Source organism: Drosophila kikkawai, chromosome 2R, assembly GCF_030179895.1.
Source record: "Drosophila kikkawai strain 14028-0561.14 chromosome 2R, DkikHiC1v2, whole genome shotgun sequence".
Taxonomy (NCBI): Eukaryota; Metazoa; Arthropoda; class Insecta; order Diptera; family Drosophilidae; genus Drosophila; species Drosophila kikkawai.
The window spans coordinates 19,745,415-19,768,574 of record NC_091729.1 but is presented as its reverse complement, the minus strand read 5'-3'; the positions used below and the strand labels follow the sequence as shown (position 1 = coordinate 19,768,574).

Sequence of the window (23,160 nt, the reverse complement as noted above, 5' to 3'; positions counted from 1 at the left end):
CTTTTCATAGGAAACGTGGCCGTTTTGGTGTTGTATTGGTTAAAAATGTACATATCCTTGTTCCGACTGTGAGTATTGTTGTATTTGCGAAAGGACCTTAGTGGCATTTTACATACATATATATATGATTATATGAAATATACACGTTCATAGTATTATTTAGCATCCGGTTCTTGTCATCGCCATATATGCACTCATATATATATAAAATTTCGTTTAAAGCTGCACCATTTAGTTGACATTTGCATATCAAGTTACATTTGATTTCACTATATGTACAATATACACGGTAAAAAATAAGAAGTAAAGTTGCTAGATCTGCGCCCAGCGGTGGCGAGTGCTGCCCAAATGCAATCTCTGACAAGCGGAAATCGTGATATGTTTTCGGGTATATAGTTCTTCGATCCAAGCAGCACCCCCCACACACGGCACGGCGAGATGACGGAATAAATTACTTAGCCTAATGCATAAAATTCGCACTACAATGCTGCCTAGTTGTGGTTTCCTCTGGTTGTTTGTTTGGTTTAGTTGTTGGTCTCATTTCAGTTGCATCATTGGACATTTTTCGCTATATGTTATCGCTCTCTAAAGTGTTCTTAAAATATTCTGTGGCACGCGAGTAACTGTACACCTAAAGCTTCGCAAGGTTAACACTGAGTTGATCTCGTACAGCCTGCTCCGCACTCGGATCCCATTGGAATGGACTAGACTGGGTTGTATATTTGGCTACACTAAACACTAAATATAAAGCTCTGTAACTCACTCGACACACATATATGTATGTATATACGCACATCGGAGGGGAAGCCTTAACCTAGGGTAAACGAATTCGATGCTATCGATGCGGCTGGATTGGGACTAAAGCTATTGGTGCTAGGCTATGTTATGGACGGTGGTGCTCCTAGTGACGATCCGAAAGTCATCGTCCAGCTCATCGGCGGACTCGGGCGGCGGCCGGCCCATGAAGTCGCTCGATGCGCTGCGCCTGAATCAGCTGCACAGCAGATTGAAGAACCCGCGTCCCTTCTCCGATCGCGGTGCCATCAGCATGGGCACCTGGTTCTTGTGGGTCACCTTGATCTGTGGGTGGGGGAGGAATATATTCTAAAGAAATTGAAGATAGCGAAAGCTAAATAAACAACTCACCGTGCACGGCATCTGCATCCAGGGCTCTCCGTCGATTTGCATGGGAAACGTCTTCTTTGTCTTGATGATCACCTCGCTGCACTGGGCCAGGCGACGACCGGAGGCTCGCAGGCCGGTTCTTACTTGGCCCATGTGCAGGCAGTTCTCCAGACCAATCACCTCGATCAGGCGGTCGCCTATATCTGAAAAATAAAGGAAATGTTAGTAATTTCAACAAAACATAAGGAATAAAATGTGTAAAGTTGTTGATTTTAATTATATATAATTAAAATTAATTATTATATAATTATATTATATTTTCTTTAATAAGATAATTATTCCCTAAAATATAAAGAGACTCACCTTGTATGGCCACCGACAGATCCACAGAATTAAAGCTGGTGGCAGAGAATTCCTTGTCGCCCGCCCGTAGCTTCTTGCTCTTGCCAAAGGGGCCGGCGCTCTTGCGAATCCGCTTCTGGGATAGATGCTCGCCCCATAGGTTGGAGCCGCCATGCGTATATGGGATGTTGAGCAGAGCCACACCCTGGAGGTGGGGTCCGTTGGCCAGGTCCAGGGCCACACCATCGCACTGCAAATATGGAGCGAAGGTTACACGCTGCGTACGTTCATAAATCACGGATGACGGCTCTGGCCTGCCCCCAGTTTTCCACCCAATTTCCCCTGCAGTTATATTCAGTTTTCCAGGCCACATTTTCCTACCCACTTACCACAATCTCGATGCTCTCGTGGAGATTCTTGCAGGATGCCGCGAATGTCTCGGACGTTGCATATTCGAAGTACCAGAGCTTGTTCTTCATCCGGCTGTTGAATTTGTGCGGGTTCTTTTCCCGCTCCAAGTGAAACTTGACGCAGATGGCGGCGTCCTGGGGAAGAGAAAAGCAGTTCGGTATAAGAGCAAGGCCAGGAAAAAGTTCAACTACGGAGCTGGCCATTCAGGGTCACGTTCGGGTACTGCACTTCGCATTCAGGCGTTCCGAGAAATCTCAATTAGATTGACACCTCTTCGCCGTGGCTGCCATGGCAAAGTGCTTCGATTGGCCCGGCCGCAGGAATGCCAATTAATGTTGTGGCCAAAGTAAGATGAGACACCTAATTTGTATTAAGAAAAGGCGAACAGGCAAAGCTCCTTATCTCAGTGCAGCGGCAACTATACAGGGAAGTTGAAGAAACTTGGAGTGCCGAGGAGGATACTTCGAGTTCAAGTCTTGGTAATTTTATTCAAAGGAAGCACTGATTTAGAGCAAGTACCTGAGTTACTTAATTTAATTATTATTATAAATTTATGTATCGCCATCGTATTTTCATAATTTAAACAATTAAAGACAAATTCTTTAATATAATAAACAGGGATCATACTTAAGTTGTATTTAATTTTTAACATCAAATAAACGCTTTTATATTTCCTTTAACTTTATATAGACATTTTAAGTCCCATAAATTCATTCAGGCTTTAAAGAATCGTTTAATTTTAATACTTTAATAATTTCCAGGGCAAGAATCTCCTTAAAACCCCATTAAATAATTATTTGCCCACACAAATGTACACGTTTTTATACCTTCAATTTCTTTTATCAGGACAAGGACCCTTTTAATAAGCTATTCCACAATTAATTGCTACTTTCCACACCGCAAATGTTAACATGTTCAGCTCACGTGCCGGGGTCCTGCCGCAAAGGTGTTTGTTTTACAGAGCCCCAGGCAACAGGACTGAGTTTCACGATGGCAGGAAGCACGGAGGATGCTTATCGGACTGGAGGCTGCATTTTAATTCCTTATTATTCGGTTGCGTGCCAACGTTGCGCATACGACACGTTGCGCTTACAGGCAACAGGACATTTGTTATGCATGCCGCTCGGCAAACACACATACACGGCTTTGGCCTGGTCCGGACCGGATGCAGGGCCGCCAGCCACCACCACCACTACCACGTGGCTGCAGGACTTTCAATTACGACCCGTCGGTCGCCTTGGTTGCACAGCAGAGCAAATAAGATTTATTACCGCTCGACGTCAAATTGAATTGTCAACATGAGCGAGCGCCTGCCAGCGCTTAAAATCGAAAAATCGTCGAAAAACTTTTTAATTAGTCTCAGCCGCATGCCGCCAGCCTCCTCCTCGATCCGCGATGTCACTCTAACTTTATGCATGGCCTGTGCGGTAAACTAATTTAGTGACAGCCGCCCGGCTTATTAGCATGCCTCGACCGCACCATACCTATTAGTCAAGGGGCATGGGCCTGGGCATGGGTATGGCCATGGGACAGGCTTGCTGACAGCTTGTTTGCATTGCGGAAAGTTCGCCGGCCCAAGTTGGGCTCGAAATTTGATTGGCTTCAAAATGGGCTAGGGGGCTGGTGGCTGTGAGGTGAGACGCTAATGAAATAATTTGTATACACCCAAAAAAGCCGGGGAAATCTGAGATCCCAGCTCACCTAGATAAGTAAGGCGGCAGACTCTTTATTGCCACGAGGCGTATGCGCAACGCAGGTACAAAAGCCCAGTCATAAAAAGAGCATCCAGCATCCCGCTCGCTATCTATCCCTTTGGCCCCCGTACATAAAACTTGAGTCAAAGTCAAAGTCGAAGCTCAGACAATTACACATCAACTCCATAACAGCCTGAAGGCTTTCAAAAACCAGTGATGACGGAGGTTTTTGGAGGTGAACAAGGAAGCAAACAAAAGGCGACATTTAGAACTAAGTTTATAGCCTGAAATCCACCAAAATTTGGAATGGATTATTGCCTGAATAATAAGCATTGTCTTTCTAGTAAATAAAACGAGATTGTACCCAAATAACACTATTATTTTCTTCTCAAACAATAATAGTGCCTTCGGGCCATGGTGAATATTTCTTTTAGCTTAAAGGTACATTAAGAATTTTAGAATTAAGTTTTGTACACAAAATCATTTGAAGAATTATTTAAAAACCCCATTCCTTCAATTTGTTTAATAATTATAAAAAACCTGCCTTTCACAATCTGAATTTTGATTAGAGAGAAGCCTTATTTTTCTTGTTAAGACAACAAGGAAGCGTTTTTCGTTTGTAAACAAAATACATGAATAATTCAAAGGCAGTCAAACAGGCCCATAAAAAAAGATGAACTTGAAACAATTTTTACTAAAAGTAATTTTTGGGTTGGGTAAAAAAAGCTAGATTGGGAGCAGAGCTCCCAAAACTGCCTTCAACTGGCACTTTTATCATCGTCGCACAAGTTGGCGCTCAACGTCAATTGTTTGACGTTAAACCCAAGCGTCAGCGTGAAATACTTTTCATGCTGTATTACCCAGCAAGGAGGTGGTGGTGGGCTTTTCTTGAGTTTCCCTCCATTTTCCTATACCAGTCCTCTACCTCTCCCCAAGGAGCCGAAAGCCTTGGCCACTTGAGCACTCGCTCCTAGACCTAGAGACGCATGTACATGTGCCATACATGAGTGTTAAATGGATTTCGTGATGGGCTCGGGACAAAGAGCTCTCTCTCTCTCTGTATGAAATGTGTCCGACAAGTGAAATCCCAGCAGCAGCAGGAGCAAGGAGCAGGAGCAGCAATAACATCATTGCCGACAGTTTGCTGTAGACGCCTACTGTTTAAACAGACGCACATCAAGTCATAAATAAACTAACACGCAACGCACACACATCACATACACACACACAGAAGCCCTGCCAGGACCCAGATCTATTCCGAATCCGAGCTGGGATCCACACCCATCGCAGCACACACATTTTTATTTCGGTTTTGGTGCGGATTTTGTGGGATCTGGCGTGCAATTGTTGGGGCTCTGTGGCAGGAGCATTAGGCTGATTTCAGTGGCGCAAGGGAGCGCAAAATGTTTGCACAAAAAGGATTTCGGCTTTAGCCGCCACTTGACAAATGGTGTGACCTTACGCAGGCCAGCTCCCACACCAGCCACCTCACGACCTACACGGTTACAAAAATGGTCCTTAGAGACTACTAAATATTTTTAATTAAAGAAAAACGGTTAGCTCAGACATTCCCGGTTGGAAAAATAAGTTTTAAAGGGTCTAAAAAAGTAATTATTTTAGGAAAAGTTTCTTCCTATCCTTGTTATATGCTAAGAGATAGAAAAACTACACCTTTTACTTTTTTTTATAATATTAAATGGCTTATCTTATCACCCTTTGGTTTCTCTGTACTCAACCGACCAATGGGCGTGTTTACACAAGAAACAGGAGGCAGGACATGACATCGTCTGGCTGATTTGTACCACATTTCCGTTTTATTTGGCCTTCATTTCATTTCATTTCTGCGGCCAGCCCAGTCCTGTAAACTTGTCACTTATCATTTCTTTATGGCTCTCTTAAATCCCGGCCTGATAAACGGACTGCAGGCCGCTAAAAGTGCGAGATTCTGTGATTTTTCCTTGGTCCTGCCTGTGGTATTTCCTTTTCCTCTGCTGCCATTTTCATATCTCACATCATACTAAATTATTCAAAAGCCCCCTGCCAACGGCTCCGCCTCGGCGAAAAGTTTGCAAAGTTGTATCCTTCCTCCTATTTATTGTCCTGTGTGTGTTTGTGCGCCAGTGTGTGGGTTTTTGCTTGTCCCTGGGGCACAATCTGTTACTTTTTCTTGACTTTGCGGTGTTTGGCGTCGCCTTGAGCAGTTACTAATTTAACACTTGCTGGAAATTATAATGAGACAAGTTTCGTAGCAGCAGCAGCCGTGTGGCCCTCATTAATTTAAACGCTCTCGGTCATTTTGGGGCAGGGCTTAGCTGGCATTTTTCCGGGAATTTAGCCGGACACCAGAGCTAAGTGAATTCGAATGGCCAAATGCTGGAAAAGTGTTGGCCATCTTTTGGGGTCTAGCTTGCTGCTTGCAGCTTCATTTGAATTCTCATTCTCGTTCTCGCAGGCAAAGTGATAGGGAATTTGATTTCGAAAGCTGGCAAAGTGATGGCAAACAGTGCAAATTGCAGCCGGAGCCAGAATTTTCTCCCAGCCGGGCTTTAACCTGCCTTTCAGCTGCTTTTCACCTGCTTGCACCTGCCCGGCGATTGGCAATCGAATACATGCAGCATCAATGATGCAAATGCGCAGCTGATGATTGTGTGCTTAACTCTTGCCACCTCGTTTGCATACCCCAGAGATCCTGCTCGAACTGCAAAAGTATCTGTATCTGGTGGCTGCAACTGCACCCGAATCTGTAGCTGTGCATGGCAAGAAATGTCTATAATTCCAACCATAAATTCTATTTGATAACAGACATTTTTTAAGGCTCTTTCTCTCTGTGTATCTCTGGTTCCGGCCCGTGGCAATCGGCCACTTTGCATGCGAAATGTGTTGCAACGTGCCAGAGTCTTTGACTAATCGCCAGCCAGTCCAGGATTCGGGAGGAAAATGGGAAAAGTGCTTGCCGCCTGCCTTCGCCATTTTCTTTATTGCCCCCCGCGGCTTTATTGAAACGCCATTGTTTGAGTTCATTTCGCTTCTTGGTTATGAATGTATCCCACCGTAGGCGAGTTCCCTGGAAAATTTGCATCAGAAAGAGCGCTGCTGCCTTTGGGTTTGAGTTTGATTTTGGCCTGGTAAGCCGGAAATAAGCGGTCTTCTGGCCGAGACGCTGAAGAAATGATTAAGTCGATTTGAATGAATTATTGAAGAGCCCGAGGGCGTCAGGCTAAACAGTCAGCGGGACATTTGCTCTTAATGTTATTGGCCTTTTAGGATCATTGGGGAAAGGAGGTCAGTAAGGCTTTCATTGATTTGAAACCACATACAATTTGGATAACTTATGGGTTAGGTTAGTTTAAAGAGTACCAATTCATAGGTTTAATGTTCCTAAAATATCACTCGAAATCAAAGTTAGTTTACTATTTTGTAGCTTTGCTACTCTTCGTATGAAATCAACGACTATTTTGCTGAAAATTCCCATTTAAAATTCTCTTTCTCTTGTCTCAGAACCTTCAGCAATCACTCCAAGACAAAAGGCCTCTAAGATCTTAGATGCGATTTCCTTAGATAATCGAATTAAGCTCGGCGAGCGCGCTTGTCAAATGCAAATCCCATGTCAGCAGTAGCGACAGCTCGTCCTTACTAATTATGAAAATGTAGCTCATAGTTACGACGGGATGTGGCTCCTGCTGATGACATGGACATAATCACGGACACGGGCCTCGGACAGGATGAAAGAGAGAGAGACAAAGAGGGAGAGCAATGGGAATGGGCATCGAGATGGAGATGGAAATAGTAGCTTGGCAACATGGCGGCGGCACAGCTTGATTCGCCCGGCTTAGCGTCCGACATGTGACATACTGAAACTGCAACCGGATATGTTGGCATTTGTCAAAGCAACGAATCGGAATCGCAGCTCGGAGAGTTGCTAAACAAGGAATGCATTCTGCAGATTTGTTTTACACTAAACAAAAGTGGGTGGTTATCTCAAAATAAATTGGGAAATAAATTAAAAGCTAATATCATTTTTGGAGGGATTCGCTTAAAGCTAAGATCTCTTTCAGATAAACTTAGGAACTTAGAACTTCCTTTCAAGAGTATATAAATAATTTTCTTACAGTGCAAGCAAGGAAATCGTACTCACCACGCCAACAGAGAAATAATTGTTGATTATGTTGTAGGGCACCGTGCAGTCCTTGTCCGACTGCACTTTGATGGGCTTCTGCTGCTGCTGTTGCTCCTCGAACTGGAGATGTGGTTGCTGCTGCTGCTGGCTGGAGGAGGCATTCGGCGTGGTGGGTGTCACCGGTGAGTGAGGGCTGCTGGGTGGCTGTGGCCTTTCCCGATCTGTGCTGTTGTTGCCATCGTCCTCAGGGTCGGACAAATCCAATGACAATGTAATTTGCTGTTTAAGGATGTTGTTTTGCTTATTGCGCTGACTATTATTATCGCCTTGATTATTCCCAAATGGTGTTGCTGTGGCAGCTTCCTGGCCAGCATCCGATGCCAGGACTCCTTGCAGTTGCTGCTCCAGCCCCCGGTCCTGATGTTGCAGCAGTTGTTGCTTGTGCTGCAGCAGCAGCGTCTCGAGTGATTGCCTTTCCGTTGCCAAGGACCTCTGCCGGGCTTCCGTTTCCGTCTCGGCCTCGTCGGTTTCCGACTGTTGCTGCTGCTGCTGCTGATGTTGCTCTGGATGGCTGCCGCTGCTCGAGTTGCTGCTGCTGCTGCTCAGCGTGGCTCTCAGGGTCTTCTGGGTCTCGAAGGTGGACATGGAAATGCTCTTGGTGGTCGTCGTCTTTGTCGTTGTGGTGCTGCTCCCGAACTCCGCCGTCGCCGTTGCCATTTCCATTTCCGTGGCCATCATAATCGATGTGGTGGAGGCTGCCGTACCTGACAGATGCTTGCTCTGCCTCTGGATTTCTTCAAAGCGTTCGATTAGGGATTTGTCCACCACCACGCTCTGCGACAGCTCAATCACCTTCTGCATGTTCGAGTGCAGCGTCACCTGGAGGGAGAGCCAGAGCCAGTCGGTTAGTTAGTTGCCATTTGGCGAACACAAAATATTTTCCGTAGTTTTGCGGATTGCAAGCCAACTAGGCTAGCCATCCTGGCCAGCCTGCGTCAGCATCACGCCTCCCAACCAGCAAAATTAGTTTGTGTAATCGCTTCGGTCCTCGAGGGAGCGATGGGGAAACCGAACCGAAGTGGAGATGGCGGTGGAGTGCGTGGTAAGCGCTTTGTGGCCAATAATTGGATTTTCCAGCTGGCATACCCAGGGCACGCCCCCGCCACAACGCCTACTCATCCGCACAGGCTACAAACAGACCGTTCTGACGGCCAATTCGATTTTGACACACGAATAACGAAAACAGCGAAACAAACTAGGATAAGCAATATCCATTTTGAGACAAGAAAATCTCCAAAATCTGTTAGGAGCTGGGCAATATGTTTGGGATTTTAATGGGAGCTTGGGAGCTCTTTAGAAGGAATACAAAATGGTAACGAAATTTGAAAAATTAAGAGTCATCTTGGATGATGAAATAGTTCAATGAATACTTTTAGAAACAATTTAAATTAATTTCAAAGTTAAGCTGATTTCATTTTGATTTTAAAAAAGTTTTCAAATAGCATTTTAGTTTTTAGTCAAAAAAATGTTAATGTATTCAGTTCCTGTATTAAACTTGCCTTATATTTTATTATTTTCCTACTAAAGTTAAATAATAAAGCTAATGGACTTCAATCTCTAAAAATATATATCTCTGTGCAGAAAATCGATTACCCAAGATTGGCATTAACTCACCTTGGGCCGCAGCTCGTCGCTGGGCGGGGAGTTGGTCACCTCGATGCTCCAGCGGTCCAGCATCACAGTGGAGGCACGCCGGATCTTCTCCATGAGCTTGGGGATGTTCTCTCCCTCGTATCCGCCGCCCCAGCGAAGGCAGCGGGCCAGGTCGTTGCCCGTGCCCAGCGGTATTACCCCGATGGCAGGCTGGGTGGCCAACTCAATGGAATCTGGTCAATGGGAAATGCAGAAAAAATTAATCATTCATTCAATATGTTTTCGATACAAAAGGGATAAGGAACAGTAATCAATTTCTCTCATTTTTTTGCAGGGAGGTATAGTATTAAATATGTTGGATAAATATTTGTAGAAGTCAAGAATACTCTAAATATTTATTTAACTGTCAATTTTGTAATATATTTTCTTCTATTAAAATATAACCTTATTTAAACAAGGCAACATGAATACAAAGTTACTTGATCTCTGACACTAATATATTTTGAGGAAATTATTTAATAAAATTTAGAGCTTTAGTTTGTCTAAAATTCTTGCCTTGCTATAATCCCTGTTCACCATCTTTGACTTAAAACTTACCCATGGCCTCCAGAACCCAGCCCACGGTGCCGTCGCCGCCGCAGCAGATGACCTTGAAGCGGGGCAGGTCCTTGAAGAGCGTGAGTCCTGGCAAACGAGAGCGGAAATCAATCACCGTGCTTGAACGGCCATCACTCACACACACACACCCTCCTTGGGCCCGCCCTTGGACAGGTCGTACACCTGGCGGGGATTGAGCATGTACTGGAACTTCCGCAGGATGCGATCCCCCTGGCGGCCGCCGCTCTTCGGATTGACGAACACCAGCAGCGGGCAGCTCAGCTCGTCCGGCGGCGTGATTTGGAAGTGCGTGGCCTGGTGATGGTGCATGTGGGATTTCTGGTTACAGAGCGGATTTCAAGGTGGCACAAAGTGGGCACAAAGCAGCGAGTCCAATTGTTTTTGTGTTTTATTTGTTAATTTTGCGGTTTGGGATTAAATTTTGAAAGGAGGTTAGTTGGCCGAATTTAGGGGGAGGATGGAGAGCAGCGGAGTGTTCTTTTTTGATGTTGAGAGAAATATATCAACATAGGTCATCATGGCGATATTTTTATTTTCTAACAATCAGCTGAATAGTAATTTAATATTTGGTTGTAAAAACACCCTGATGACCCTATTGATATATTTAAAATCTCTTTTAAGAGCGATTACCTTGTGCGCCTGGTTAACAGATCGCTGACGATCCAAGACAGCGGGACAGATGGCCGTGGGCGGGACTATCAGCTCGGAGTATTCGCCCAGAGTGCACTCCTTCTTCACCGACGAGGCGCAGCGGTTGTGGAGCTGTCGGGGATATATTGTAAGGATAGAAATCAAATTAGCCAGAGTGGGGGGGAGGCCTCTTGCGAGATTTTATGCCCTTAAATTCAATTTCCACTTCATCGCCGGCCGAGAGCCACTTAAGTTCGCCTTAATGAATCCGATTAAAAGTTTGTTAGCGCCGACTACTCGGCCATCGGTGCCTCTGCGCCTCGGCGTAGGAAAAAAAAATGGTTAATTTTGGCCTAAATGAGATTTAGCGCGGATTTTCATTTAAATACCAATTTGGCTGAAGCGTTTTCATCGCTTTTTTTCGCTAATGGCTTCCTCTTTGCATATTTGGTTTTTTCTTTTACATTTGCGTCACTGCTGCGGCCTCTGAAATTAACTCAGAGCTGGTCATCCACTGATGACGAGGCTCTAAAGTTATCTAGTGTAATTAAACGGAACGAGAGGTGGACCTCAAGAAGTCTCTTAGATAATGATCGAAACAGACTTTAAGGGAAGCTGTGGCAATGCTTATAAGTTGGCCCCTGATAGATATTATTTGTTCGAGTTTCTAGGCGGAATTTTTACGTCTAGGATGACTATCAAATTCCGCGAAGAAAACTTTCGAGCACACACTCAAAAATTCAAAGTTATTGACTGTCAAAAGCGCGGGCAGCGCTTGGCTTACAAAGTATTTGCCGATGCAGCAGCATCCGAATCGCTGGAGCAAGTTTCTCAACCCACGTCCTGGCCGCTCCTGGAGCTCATGTCGCTCATGTCGTTCCTGGGGCCTCTGGCTCTGTGGCAGCAACAAATTCGGCATTATCTCCGCTGCACTTGTCAAAGACACAGGACGCCCAAGTTGGTGGCAAGCAAAGGCGACGGCAACGGCAACGGCAGCGCAATTTGCTCGCGACGTGACAATTTGCCAGCCATAACGAAGTTGCCAGCTCATGTGTGGCCTGGATGTGGATCCAGATCGGGGTCCGGGGCCTGGGGCTGGGGTCTTGGTCCGGGAATTCGAATGGAGTGGGGTTGCAAATCACAGCTGCCAACACAGGACTGCAGGGGCTCAAAATAGCGGACGAGTGCTGTGGCAAAGGCTGCCTTGTTTTTCCGGATAATTGGAATTTTTGTTTCGAAACAATGCTGGCAATTGCAAGCGACGGAGTTCTGATTTATCCCAGTTCCGGGTTGATTTCTAACTAGATTACCATACGAGATGTAACGTATCAATACCCAAGGCTTTAATTTATTGATTCGAAGCGAAAAGTAAAGAAATCACTTGAGGTTTTAAATAACTTAAAAAGCTTTTGAAAAGTTTGATACTTCGCATTTTATTGCATAATTTTAGAAGCATTTTTAGCAATAATACGTATACGTAATATAAAATGTACCTTATATTACGTATACGTAATATCTTACCTAACTTATTAAAGTAAAGATTATTTATTTTATGGTATAATAATATTTTTAGATATTTGCTAATATATTCCCAAAATCTAAATATTTCCTAAGAGCCTAAGTATTATTAAGGATTGTATTTAAAACCCCAAATTACAAAGGAAGGGCCAGTCTAATAACTCACCATCATGTGACACCAGCGACAAGTTAGGCCCGTGATGCCATGGTACGCCTTGATCCGCTTGCGGCACTTGGAGCAGCGTCCATAGCAGTTGCCCTCCACCCAGTGGTGAAGCAGATCGCCACCGCACTTGGGCTTCTTGGACTTGACGTAGGTGGTAATACAGGAGGCTGGGGCATGCTGCACGCACCGCTCATGCACTGTGTACTTGCAGACTGTGAGGGGGTAAAGAACACATTATTAGATACTTATGTTATAAGAGATTAATAATACATCTAAGGAGTAGTAATCCCAAAACGATTGTTAATAAATAAATGAATTCTTTTAGTTTTTAATCAGTTCAATAATATTCTATTACTTCAACCTTTAAACATATCGATGTGTTTTTTGCAAATAAAAGTAAAGCATAAAAAACACCTGACAATATTCATTTTGTTGTTCAAAGAGATTGAAAAGTTCATAGTTTTCCCTCCGCCTGCTACAGGGTTATGAATCGATTGAAGAGCGCCTGGTTTCATTGAAATTGACAATTTCATATGCAGAGACACCTTCTACTTATTTCCCCTAGAAACTACTACCCAGATACTCCTCCTAGATACTACTTCCCCCCCACAGGTAACCCCGCCCCAATACTTACGCACACAGCAGAGACCCTTCTTGCCGAGGCCAACCAGCATGTTGAGGCAGAGGTTGCAGTACGCCGGCTTGCTGAAGTGCTTCAGGCGCCACACGTGGATGCCGTCCTCCTTGAGCGTGGTGCTGTCGACACCTGCCGAGGATTCGGATGCAGATGGAGGTGTAGATGGAGGTAAGGTAGATGAAGAGCGAGAACGGAAGAGAGTTGTCACTTTGCATAAGCGTTCGGAGGAGAGTAAGAGGAGGAAGCTGGCAAGGATGCCGGCAGGCAGCTCCTGCTCGTTCCTCTGGGCCATCTGGGCAAATGACTTGATTATTACGGTAGGAGCCAACCAGTCACAGATCAAGCCATTCAGCCGGCAAAGGCGCATTTAGCGGAGCAAGAGGAAGGTGCATTTGCACCGAGAGAAAATATCTAACTAAAATGTCGAGATAATTTATATAAATCTGTGACAGTTTAGGGTGTACTTTTGAAAGGTAAATTGTTAAGTTTTGATTTGAATTTATGTCTCTGCTATTTTCTCTCTGTGCAGGGTGGGGGAATTACCTACCTAGGAGCACCAGCAGAGGAATGGTTGTCATCCCGCCGCGCTGCCACTCGTCCAAGGACACTGTGCCGTCGGCGTCATAGTCAATTTCTACCATCATCTCTTGCAGGATCTGTAAGTACAAAAAGCGATTGCAGATGGTCGTGAGTGTGTGTGCGGTGGGAGGAATGAAACCAAAAAGGTAATTTTTAGATGGAAAGAAACTTAACGGAAAGGCAACTTCCTGTTCGGAATGCACTTCTCCGTCTCGGGCAAGGAGAGGGAAAGTAAACTTATTACCTTGCCTGCGTTGGGCAAATGCATTTCCGGCAGAGAGGCAGGATATCTGTGTAGCACAGATATATATCCCAGAAATTTGTGGAGTTTTTAAAGCCCCTTTAAGCTGTTTTTAGTTCTTCCAAATTTAAAATAAAACATATTTTTCAGTTTCAAAATCCGATTATATGTAGCACTTCAATTTAAAGCAAAATTCATTTCCAGAGAACAGTTATGCATTGTTTTTGTGGCCATTTATTAGTTTAAGACAGCTAAACTAATGCATTTTTAATCTCTTTATGATTGCTGGCATACTTTTTAGAAGCTCGAAATAAAGTTTTATAAACTTTTTGGGTTTCCCCGAGGGAGAAGCGACTTGAAGTCGATCAATGGCACCATCAAATATTCAGGTTGAAGTGAAGTTTTCCCTCACAAAATTTATTCAGCTTCCGAATCCTTTTTCTATTTCTTCAGGAATTTCATATTCTTCCGGAAATGAATGCCAGAATTATGCAACTCATTAAGTGCTTTGATTATTTCTGTGGCGCTGCCGGAAAGCAAAAAGGATAATGGAGCCACAGGGCTGGTCTGACCCAAACTGGAAGCCTGCTGGAGTTGGCTAAAAATATTTTGATTAAAATATTTCCTGTGCCTGCTTAGAATTTAAAGTATGTGCTCGCTGGCACAGTCATAAAGCCGTGCTGGAAGTTGGAACTGGAACTCCGACAAGGAAATGGCCGCGGTTCCCCTGGTCTTGGGGTAAGGGACGTATGGAGGGAAGGAAGTTGGCCGCCATAGCCAGGGGTATTTTGTTAATTGAGTTCTGTGGCGCTTTGACTTTATTTGCGGTCGCCAGTCTCTCGCTATTTTTTTTCCCTTCATTTTCCCAGAACTCGTGTATATATAGAAATGTATTTTTTTTCTTGCTTTGCCTGTCAACGTTAAGGGGGTTGGGCGATTGTTAGGGGAGCGCTTTAAGCCGGTTCTTTTTGCTGTTGCCACTGGTAAAACTATTAAGTCGCCTATGCGATGTGGTAGCTGCGGCAGCTCCGCAAATTTGTGGTTGAAATGGAAACCCGGGGTACACACAGGGAAATTTTCTTATGGAAAATACTAATCTTTGGGAAGAAAATTATTATTATTATAATGTCTGAATAAGAAACAGAGCTGCGGCTACTTCAACATGATGTCTTGATCTTATTCTTCCTTTGAGCTTTTTTTTTTTTCAAACTATTGGTGGAACTAAACATCAGATTAATTAATTAATAGCTTATACATTCTTTTTTCTGTGCAAACTGGGACTATCGCTAAAATTGAATGTCCAAACAATAAAGAGAAATTAATTTCAAGTGTTTTTTTCCCATCGTGTTTTGTTTGCCGCTTTGTTGTGTTGTGTTTGCCGCTGAAAAGGTCCGTAAGTAATTGAAAAAGTTTTATTGGATTGAATTGGATTGGGTCAATGAGTAGTTCAACGGGTTTTCGGGATTCGTGACCGCCAAACCAGGCCATGCCAGGCTCTCCGCTTGGTTCGGACACAGCAAAGGGAGGACTGCAGTGGGTGCTTCAAGTGGATCTGCAGTGCATCGATTGCTGTTGCAAATGCAATCGCGTAATGAGTTTTTAATGTAAGCCGGATTTAACCGGCACCATACCCAGACCCAGATTCTGTGCCGGAACCAGAGAAAGACTCACCGGACGCAGCTCGCTGACATCCCAGCCAAGATATTCGGCCACGGCCATCATCTGATTAACAATGGCATCCATTTCGGCCGTGTCCAGGACTCCGTTGCTGTCCGTATCGTACAGCCGGAACATGACTGCAAGCAGGGCAAGCGAGGCAATGAATAAATAACGAGCAGCCGGATCGAAGGTCGCGACTCGGACTTACATTCCAGCTTATCCTCCGGACGGCCAGCCTCGAGCAGTGATAAATAGCAGACGACATCCTTCAGCGGGACCTTCAGTGTCAGTGGATCAAAATGCGAGAGTTTTCGCGCCAGCAGCTTAATGTCAGCTGGAAGAAAAGGAGGTAATAAGTGAGTGAGTGAATGGGTGGGTGTAAATGTGCAAGGATGTGCCCTAGGGATGTGAATTAATCGATGGGAAAATCCAAATTATATCAATAAAAAAAAGTATGTGCTCGGTTCGGTATTAATACTAATGATAAAATATATATATCCAAGCGTGTTGCTTGTCTATTAAACTAATTATTCATCGATAATATCGATATTGACATAGAACTGGGCTTCTACTTTGATATGATGTTATAGTACATCCATATTTTCGGTATTCCTTTAACACAAATTCAATATAAATCCCCAGATAGTATATCGGAAATATAACCCAATCAATTTTCATATCGCCTTTCCCATTGCGAATCGATACATTTACATTTCAGCACTGGCTGGGCCACATCCCCAGTGTGCATTCATTAAGTGCTTGGCACTTCGGTTGACAGAGTGGCGGCGGCTCCTCATTACTCTCAATGCAATCGACAGCTGACAGGCTGGAACCCATTATGCTTAATGTTAATTGCCAACATTTGACCGGGCCAAAAAGTCAGCGCTTCGTTACGGCTCTTAATGAACTCGGTATATACTGGGGCCTCAATTTGTTTTCCACTTTAAGGCGGAAGCCATTGCGCTTAATGTTTTTGAGCCTGCGACCCAAAACTTTTCTCATCTTATGCTCCAGATACTTTGGCCCGTTCAACTTTGTTTCGCCATAATTAAGAATTTATTCACCTTCTATTTTTTTGGTTGTCGGCTTTTCTGCAATATTCCCCATCGATTTTTCCAGCCATGCAGTTAAATCCGCCGTAATTACATTATGAATTGAAATCAAAGGCGGCAAATTGTTTAGAAATTTTCCGGGGGAGAAGGGAGAAGACCTCTCAAAGGGACTTTCCCTCTATTTGACGCTCTGTGTGAGTAAATGATTTCCGTCTCTTATTATTTTGACAGGCCATTTGTGTGAGCTGTTGATGTTGTAATATATATGGTAATGCCGGGATCCTTTCTAAGCTAGACAAACACCCGAAAAAGATGCCAGCCCACCACATACAGACGATTGTATTTTAGCTAATTATGTTTGCCTAATGTCGGAACGTTTGTTGGCAATAAATTAAAATATATATATAGATGCGGAATACAATGCTAATATTTGCCCCTCTTATTAATAACTAAATGAGCCTGTCGTTCTCGCGATGAGTGCAGGGAAAGTTGTGCAAACAGGCTGAGTGTGTATGCAGGATCAATGTCATCTTATTTGCCGGCGTACATTTGGACTAATAAATTTAATTCACACACACACACAGACACAAATGGGCAGACAGGACGCAAAAAGCAAAGCAAAACTAATCCAATTAGCGCTTAAGGCGCTCTCCAACACACACACAAAGGAACAAAACGAAGCCCATGTTGTACTTAATATATAATGCTAATAGCAAATTCTTGACTGGGCCTCGTCCTTATGCCCGTGCGCAATTTACTACAGAGAGAGAAAATGTTATAGGTGAAAGGATGATTGATTATGAAGAATAGTAGTTGTTGCCTATATTTCGAAACTAAAAAAGTGACCTAAATAAAATATTCAGGTTTGCTACAGAAATCTCTGGGGTTTTGAAAGCCACAAAAAGGTGCCTAAATATGCAATAAAATATTTGAGAAACCGTAAAAGGGAGCCGTGAAAAAGGTATTTTAAAGTATTTAATAAAATATTAAAGGAACCACATTCAGTTCAAATTTTATTTTTATTTGCAATGTAACATTTTGTTGTAAAGATCATGAGATTTTATAAAATCATTTTCGAAATCCAAGTAACATATGTGCCACTGAATTCTCCCTTGAAATTTTTTCCTAATTCATTCAAAACTAATCTAAATAATATAAAATAATATAATTTATCTAGTATTTTATAATATTTATGTTATGTTTATCTTTTACAGTATGTATTTCTTAGCGTGTACTCCACCCTCTGAACCTTCAGGACAATGCCTTCCAATTGCTGGCAAAAATGCGTGAAACTGTTGGCCAGCGACAAAGGCGAAAAAAAGCGAGAAAAAAAACGAAATTTACGTTCATTAATCATTCTCGTACACATTTCAAACGAAGCGAAATGAATGAAAGCAAAAAGGGAAGCAAAAGTGGGGCGCAAAAAAAAGCGAAAGAAATGCCGCTGCATACTTTCAGGCCGCAAGTGCGCCGCCCTTTGTCTGTGTGAGTGTCGGGGCTTTTGTTTCCCAGGCTTCCCTCTCTCTCTCCCTCTCTCTCTCTCTGACTCTGTGTGTGTGTGAGCAATAAATGTTAATTTAACGCAGGCTTCGCATTTTACGAGTTGCGAGTTCGTGAAATGCAAAAATGTTTCTAATTGGGCGTTGATTTACGACACGATCCCCGAGACAAGAGTAGCTCAGTGCGTTTTTTTAGGGCTCTCTTTTATTCTGTGTTTTGTTCTTTCTTGGCTGCTGTTGTGACAGCGGAAACGGAAGAGGGGAGCGCCGAGCTAAGAAGGGAAGCAAGTCTGACTTCCGGTGCCAAGTTTCGCCTGTTCGCAGGACTGCAGCCCAGGTCCATAATTTATGAACTCGTGAATTACCGAATGTCTGCTTTGTTTTTCTTCTTCCGCGTCCCTGATATTTGCTCGCTCCACTAATTAGCAAGTTCACGAAAAAGTTAACTAAGCAAGTGGCAAACAAGCGGGGATTTTCAGCTTACTATAGCTAATTCTCTTGAGCTTCTTAACTGGCTACTTCACAGGTATTGACTTTTGGCCACGAAAAGAAAAAGTTATCTTAAATGTTAGTCAAAGTGTTTTTGGTTTAATTTTTTAGTAGGGAAACAGCGTTTCTTTTATAAGCTTAGTTCAAAGAATGTTTTTTAAAGATGAGGAAAAACTGGTATTTATAAATATAATTTTATTTATAAACTTAATATTAGTAGAAGCTTGAAATCCAGACAAATACTTAATGGTAACTTTCTGTTTTTCTCTTATTTTTAATGTATTTTTTGTGTTACAAAATCATAGTAATGTTGGTCTGAAAAATCTACCATTCCACTCTTTCACATCCCATATAACACCCATTTTTTCGCCATTCAAAGTTTTACAATTGCCATAACAAATGCCGCCCGCCTGCTGCTGCCATTCAAAAGGCCATAATAAAAGTTTCTTCTTGCCTTTGTTTTCTTTTTCGCGAACAAATGGAGCGCAGCACAGCATATATGGTATAGATGGTTAATTTTTGCATTTGAATTGTTCACTGGCTGTGAATGCTAACCAGGCCATCGCCATCGCTTGGCTTGCTGCAGCCCCAGCTGGCCAGGATATGCCCCGTCCACATATCACATGCTGATTGCACAATGAACGTCTTAATTGGACGGAAGTTGCATGCACATTGTAATTTCAGAGCACGCAGGCAGGCCAAAGGGTACATGGAGATGGAGCTGGAAGCTGGAAGCTGGGGGAGATGCCTAATTAATACTCACCATCAATTTTGCAATTAACCGAATTGTTGCTCTTCTTGGAGGAGTTCCGTGACATCTGCGAGTGATTGGTCGCTGAGTGCGAGGGACTCGAGTCGACGGACCGGCGAGCCGGATTGTTGGCCTGGAACATGCTGGGACCACTAGCCAAGGGACTGGGCGTCACGGTGAGCATGGGATGGACGCTGCCTGTTAAGTATTCCAACCAATATAGATATATCAGACACGTGCGAGGATTAGAAGAGTTGCTAGGGTGTCCAAAAAAAGGGGGTACTTTTTTATAAAAATATAATTAAGAGCTTATTATTTTACTTTGGGATTTATAATTAGCTTTCAAATTATTACTCAATGTTTCCAGACTTTCAAGAGTTTGTAGTTTATTTGTTAAAGTTCATGAATTTTTAACCCTGTTTTTTCTCTGTAAAACCTTACCCGTCTTGCTGGGATCGTGGGAAAGATGTCCGCCCAGTGAGTGCTGTAATTTATCCGTGATGCCATGGATTTTGTCCACAAAGCTGCTGCGGGCCTGTGCGTGGCCCTCGCCCCCGGCCACGCCTCCTCCGGCACCGCCGCCTCCGCTGCACTGTGGCATCAGCTCGGCGATGCTATTGATGTTCGGTATGGAGCCTAATTACGAGCAGGAGGTGCAGGAGCAGGAGCAAGAGCAGCCGGCCCAAAAGAAATGTTCAGCAATTATTCACAAACACACAAGAAGCGGAAGGAGTGGGAATAAGTGCGGGAGGAAGTGGTCAGAATGTAGGATGTGGTACGATCTCTTACCCTTGGTGTGCGACGTGACTGGCGCACAGGCGGCCGTGCTGCTGATGGCGGCCATTTGATTAAGTGCCCGGCCATGCAGCTGGGCTTGGGTGACATTCGGCTTGAGGAAGGACACGAACAAGTGCTTGGCCAGATCCAGCGGCGCCTCGCAGTCGAGAAAGGCATCCAAAAAACGACGGAAGCCATCGAAATCAATGTCCTGCGAAAAAAGAGTTGCAAAGTTTAGAGAAAAAAAAAAAAATGAAGAGAAAACAATGATAAATGTGGGTCTTTGTTTTGTTGTTCGGTTTTTTAATAAGCCATCAGCAACCACACATGAGGTTTACTAAGGGCAGGAGTGGGTTAAGAAGGTGCGCGGAAATCAAGGAAATTCTTGAAAATATATAAAGTCTTTCATGAAAATCTCCATTTCTAAAATATAGCTCTTTAAGAGGAAACCTTTGAATGCTTCATAGCTCGAAAGGGAAAGGGAATTCTCAGAAATAAATGAAATGAAACTTTCTATGTTTTCGATTTTGCTACTTTCAGAATATATTCATATTTGCATGGTTTCCCAGCAAAAAAAACTTGATGTTTTCCAAGAAATGTTTATACTACGAATTCCCTTTACTTATCCTATGGTGGTGATGTGGAGTTTGTAATAAATCTACCGACTCTTATACCCAAGTGACAAGCTAAAATGTGTGCAAAACACTCAGCGATGCATAGTTCTAGCCTTCTCCTTTCAGCCAAGTTTTACGACCACCAGTATCGGGTTTGTTGTGACAGCGAAGTGGAGACGCCCAAAGCTGCTTATGCAACATAATATGTTGACGGTATTATGGCCAAAAACATTTTGCACTGGGCTTAGACGAAAGCCTCGCATCTCTCACATCTTTTTCAACCAAAAAAATGGGTGGCAACGTGGCGTATGATTAATAATTATGCTCGCCATATTGCGACGTATTTGAAGAGTGATTTCATATAATCAAATGGTAAATTTTGCCACCTAATTGAAGGTCAGATATCAGCAGGCACCGCACCTCCAGTAAATTTCCCATTTAGCTGAGATTTTGGCCTGCCTTTAAAATCTCGCATTTTACGTCCTCGGAATACATAATTCTGCTTGTGGGCGCGAGGCGTAAGCCATTTTATTTACATTTGTCCAGTGCACAAAATTCTCACATAAATCCAAACAGCGAGCTCCGCCCCGAAAAGGTTCCATTCGTACGTGCCGGGGAATGTCCTCCAAGGATCTGCCGGCGGCTCCTTATTTGCCCTGGGTCTGAGATAGGTCTGAGAGTGCGGCAAATGGATAGGGTGTAAGTATGGGTATGGGACAGGTTTTTATGGATGCAGAACGGAACCTGGGAACCTGGCTGAATGGGGATCGGGGCAAATTACATGTCAACACCACGTGTAATGTCAATACATTGACAGCTGCGGCGCGATGCTTGAATCAACAATGCGACGACGACGGCATTCGGCATTCAGGGGACCCACATTCAGACATTCGACATTGATAGACGCCGACATCCCACTGACATTGATAGACGTTAGGCCGCCGGCAGCTTTACGGATTTTACAGTTGCCATTTCCAGTTCCCAGCTACTTCTCCGGTTTCAGGATCAGGAATAACAGCTAATCAAGTACAACAAGACCGGGGGAGATGGGTGCGATTAATTGCCTTCGTCGTGAGTAATGAAATAATCAGCGCCTTGTACTTTATGTATATATATATTCTCCTAGATGAATCTGCCTTTATTATCAGGTTCATCAAGAGCTGGTAGTCTTCCTTCCATCCTTCGCTATTTTGCATCGTTTTAAATTTCGAAATATAAAACAAGCAGCAGCAGCATCAACAGCAAGAGCTGGTAACATTAACAGTGCGTCGAGGTTTGGGCATGCACAGGGAGAAATAAGAATCAATGTTGCTAGATATTACTAAGATCAAAAGTTGGAAAATATTTAACTCCCAGGCAATTGGATTTTTGTTTAATTTTAATTCCAAGTTTGTTCTTAGACATTTTATAGATTTCATGCAAGAGTATCCAAATTTCTGGCAGTGCTCTCAACCACTTGCTGGCTGTTTGCTGGATCCTTGGCCATAATGAAACCGAATACAGGCAAAAGGAAGTTTATACGCCCAGCATCTATAGCTGAACGAGGCTATAGCTATATATCGCACTATATGTACGTATATCTGGCTATAGCCACGAGTGGCGGAGCAAACTGCTTGAAACAGTCGAGCGCAAATGGCGGCGACACGCCTAAGTGGAGCAACATCGTTACATCGGCATATTGTAAAACACCAACACACAGATACTGGGGCTTACACACACACACACATACATAAATTACACACTCTCCCACACACACACACACTTTGGCACTATAATAATGGCGCGAATTGCGTTAGCAAAATTTATTTAGCCAGCAAGCAGCAACGAGATACGCGTGCGAACAGCTCTCCCTATGCTCTAATGTATCTCCTTCCTCGTAATATAGATACAATTGTGGTCAAAGTTCTAGCAGGTAATTAAGGTTTTCGGGTTTTTAGGGTAATTAATTATTGAATTGGGTTCCTATGTCAGCGAAATATCGATGGGGATTAGTTAAGTGAATAAAGTAAAGCTATAAATTGGGAAATAGAGGTAAATCTTGATTAGGAAATTTCAATAAACAATTAAAAATTATTTAAATTAATGTTTTCAAATGTTAACTATGTATATTAAACATTCGATACTTAATTTACAAATAATGGAATGTATTATATTTTATAAAATCAAATTAGGAAGATTGTCGCTAGCAATTAAATATTATTATTCTTCGATTCAAAAAAGGAGAACCTCAAGTCAATTTAATATTTTAATAAATAATTTTAATTTAATATTTAATATTTTTAGATTTTCTTATACATATTTTCTTAATGAAACTAACTTTAATCTCTCTTAAAGCTTTAAAATCATAATTAATGCCTATTATTTCGACCGCTGCTGTAGACTTATCTCTGCTTTCAATCTCCGCGGCTATTCCCATGGACGCGTTATGCGACGCACTGCGTGAGCGCGTGGCTTAATGAATAAATATTCGAGCACATTTCGGGCGCTCGGTGCGTATGCGTGATATTCATTACACTCTCTAATCACACATCGCACATACGCACCCGCGCACGCATACGGGCCATTTGGCACTCATCTTCACTCCGCTC

The 23,160-nt window shown here is 43.3% G+C and overlaps 1 protein-coding gene across 7 annotated transcripts in view; it reads right to left on the bottom strand.

The window, feature by feature from the left end:
* Nucleotides 1-14: 14 nt before the first annotated feature.
* Dgk (diacyl glycerol kinase 1) overlaps nt 15-23,160 on the bottom strand; it is a 44,233-nt gene continuing 21,087 nt past the window's right edge. For 2 of the 7 annotated variants that reach the window (XM_017169698.3, XM_017169700.2), the window contains 17 exons: nt 19,971-20,169; nt 19,623-19,817; nt 19,194-19,379; nt 15,599-15,724; nt 15,403-15,527; nt 13,459-13,567; nt 12,909-13,040; nt 12,275-12,486; nt 10,591-10,722; nt 10,089-10,278; nt 9,940-10,026; nt 9,364-9,575; nt 7,708-8,568; nt 1,857-2,012; nt 1,489-1,717; nt 1,147-1,328; nt 15-1,080 (listed from right to left, as the gene is read on the bottom strand). In XM_017169698.3, the coding sequence (XP_017025187.1) occupies nt 991-1,080; nt 1,147-1,328; nt 1,489-1,717; nt 1,857-2,012; nt 7,708-8,568; nt 9,364-9,575; nt 9,940-10,026; nt 10,089-10,278; nt 10,591-10,722; nt 12,275-12,486; nt 12,909-13,040; nt 13,459-13,567; nt 15,403-15,527; nt 15,599-15,724; nt 19,194-19,379; nt 19,623-19,817; nt 19,971-20,169 (3,423 nt within the window). In that variant the 3' untranslated portion in view covers nt 15-990. Of the gene's footprint in view, nt 1,081-1,146; nt 1,329-1,488; nt 1,718-1,856; nt 2,013-7,707; nt 8,569-9,363; nt 9,576-9,939; nt 10,027-10,088; nt 10,279-10,590; nt 10,723-11,374; nt 11,778-12,274; nt 12,487-12,908; nt 13,041-13,458; nt 13,568-15,402; nt 15,528-15,598; nt 15,725-19,193; nt 19,380-19,622; nt 19,818-19,970; nt 20,170-23,160 lie in introns of those variants that run through there. The other 5 variants (XR_011444451.1, XR_001770786.3, XM_017169699.3 and 2 more) reach the window with 5 other exon arrangements.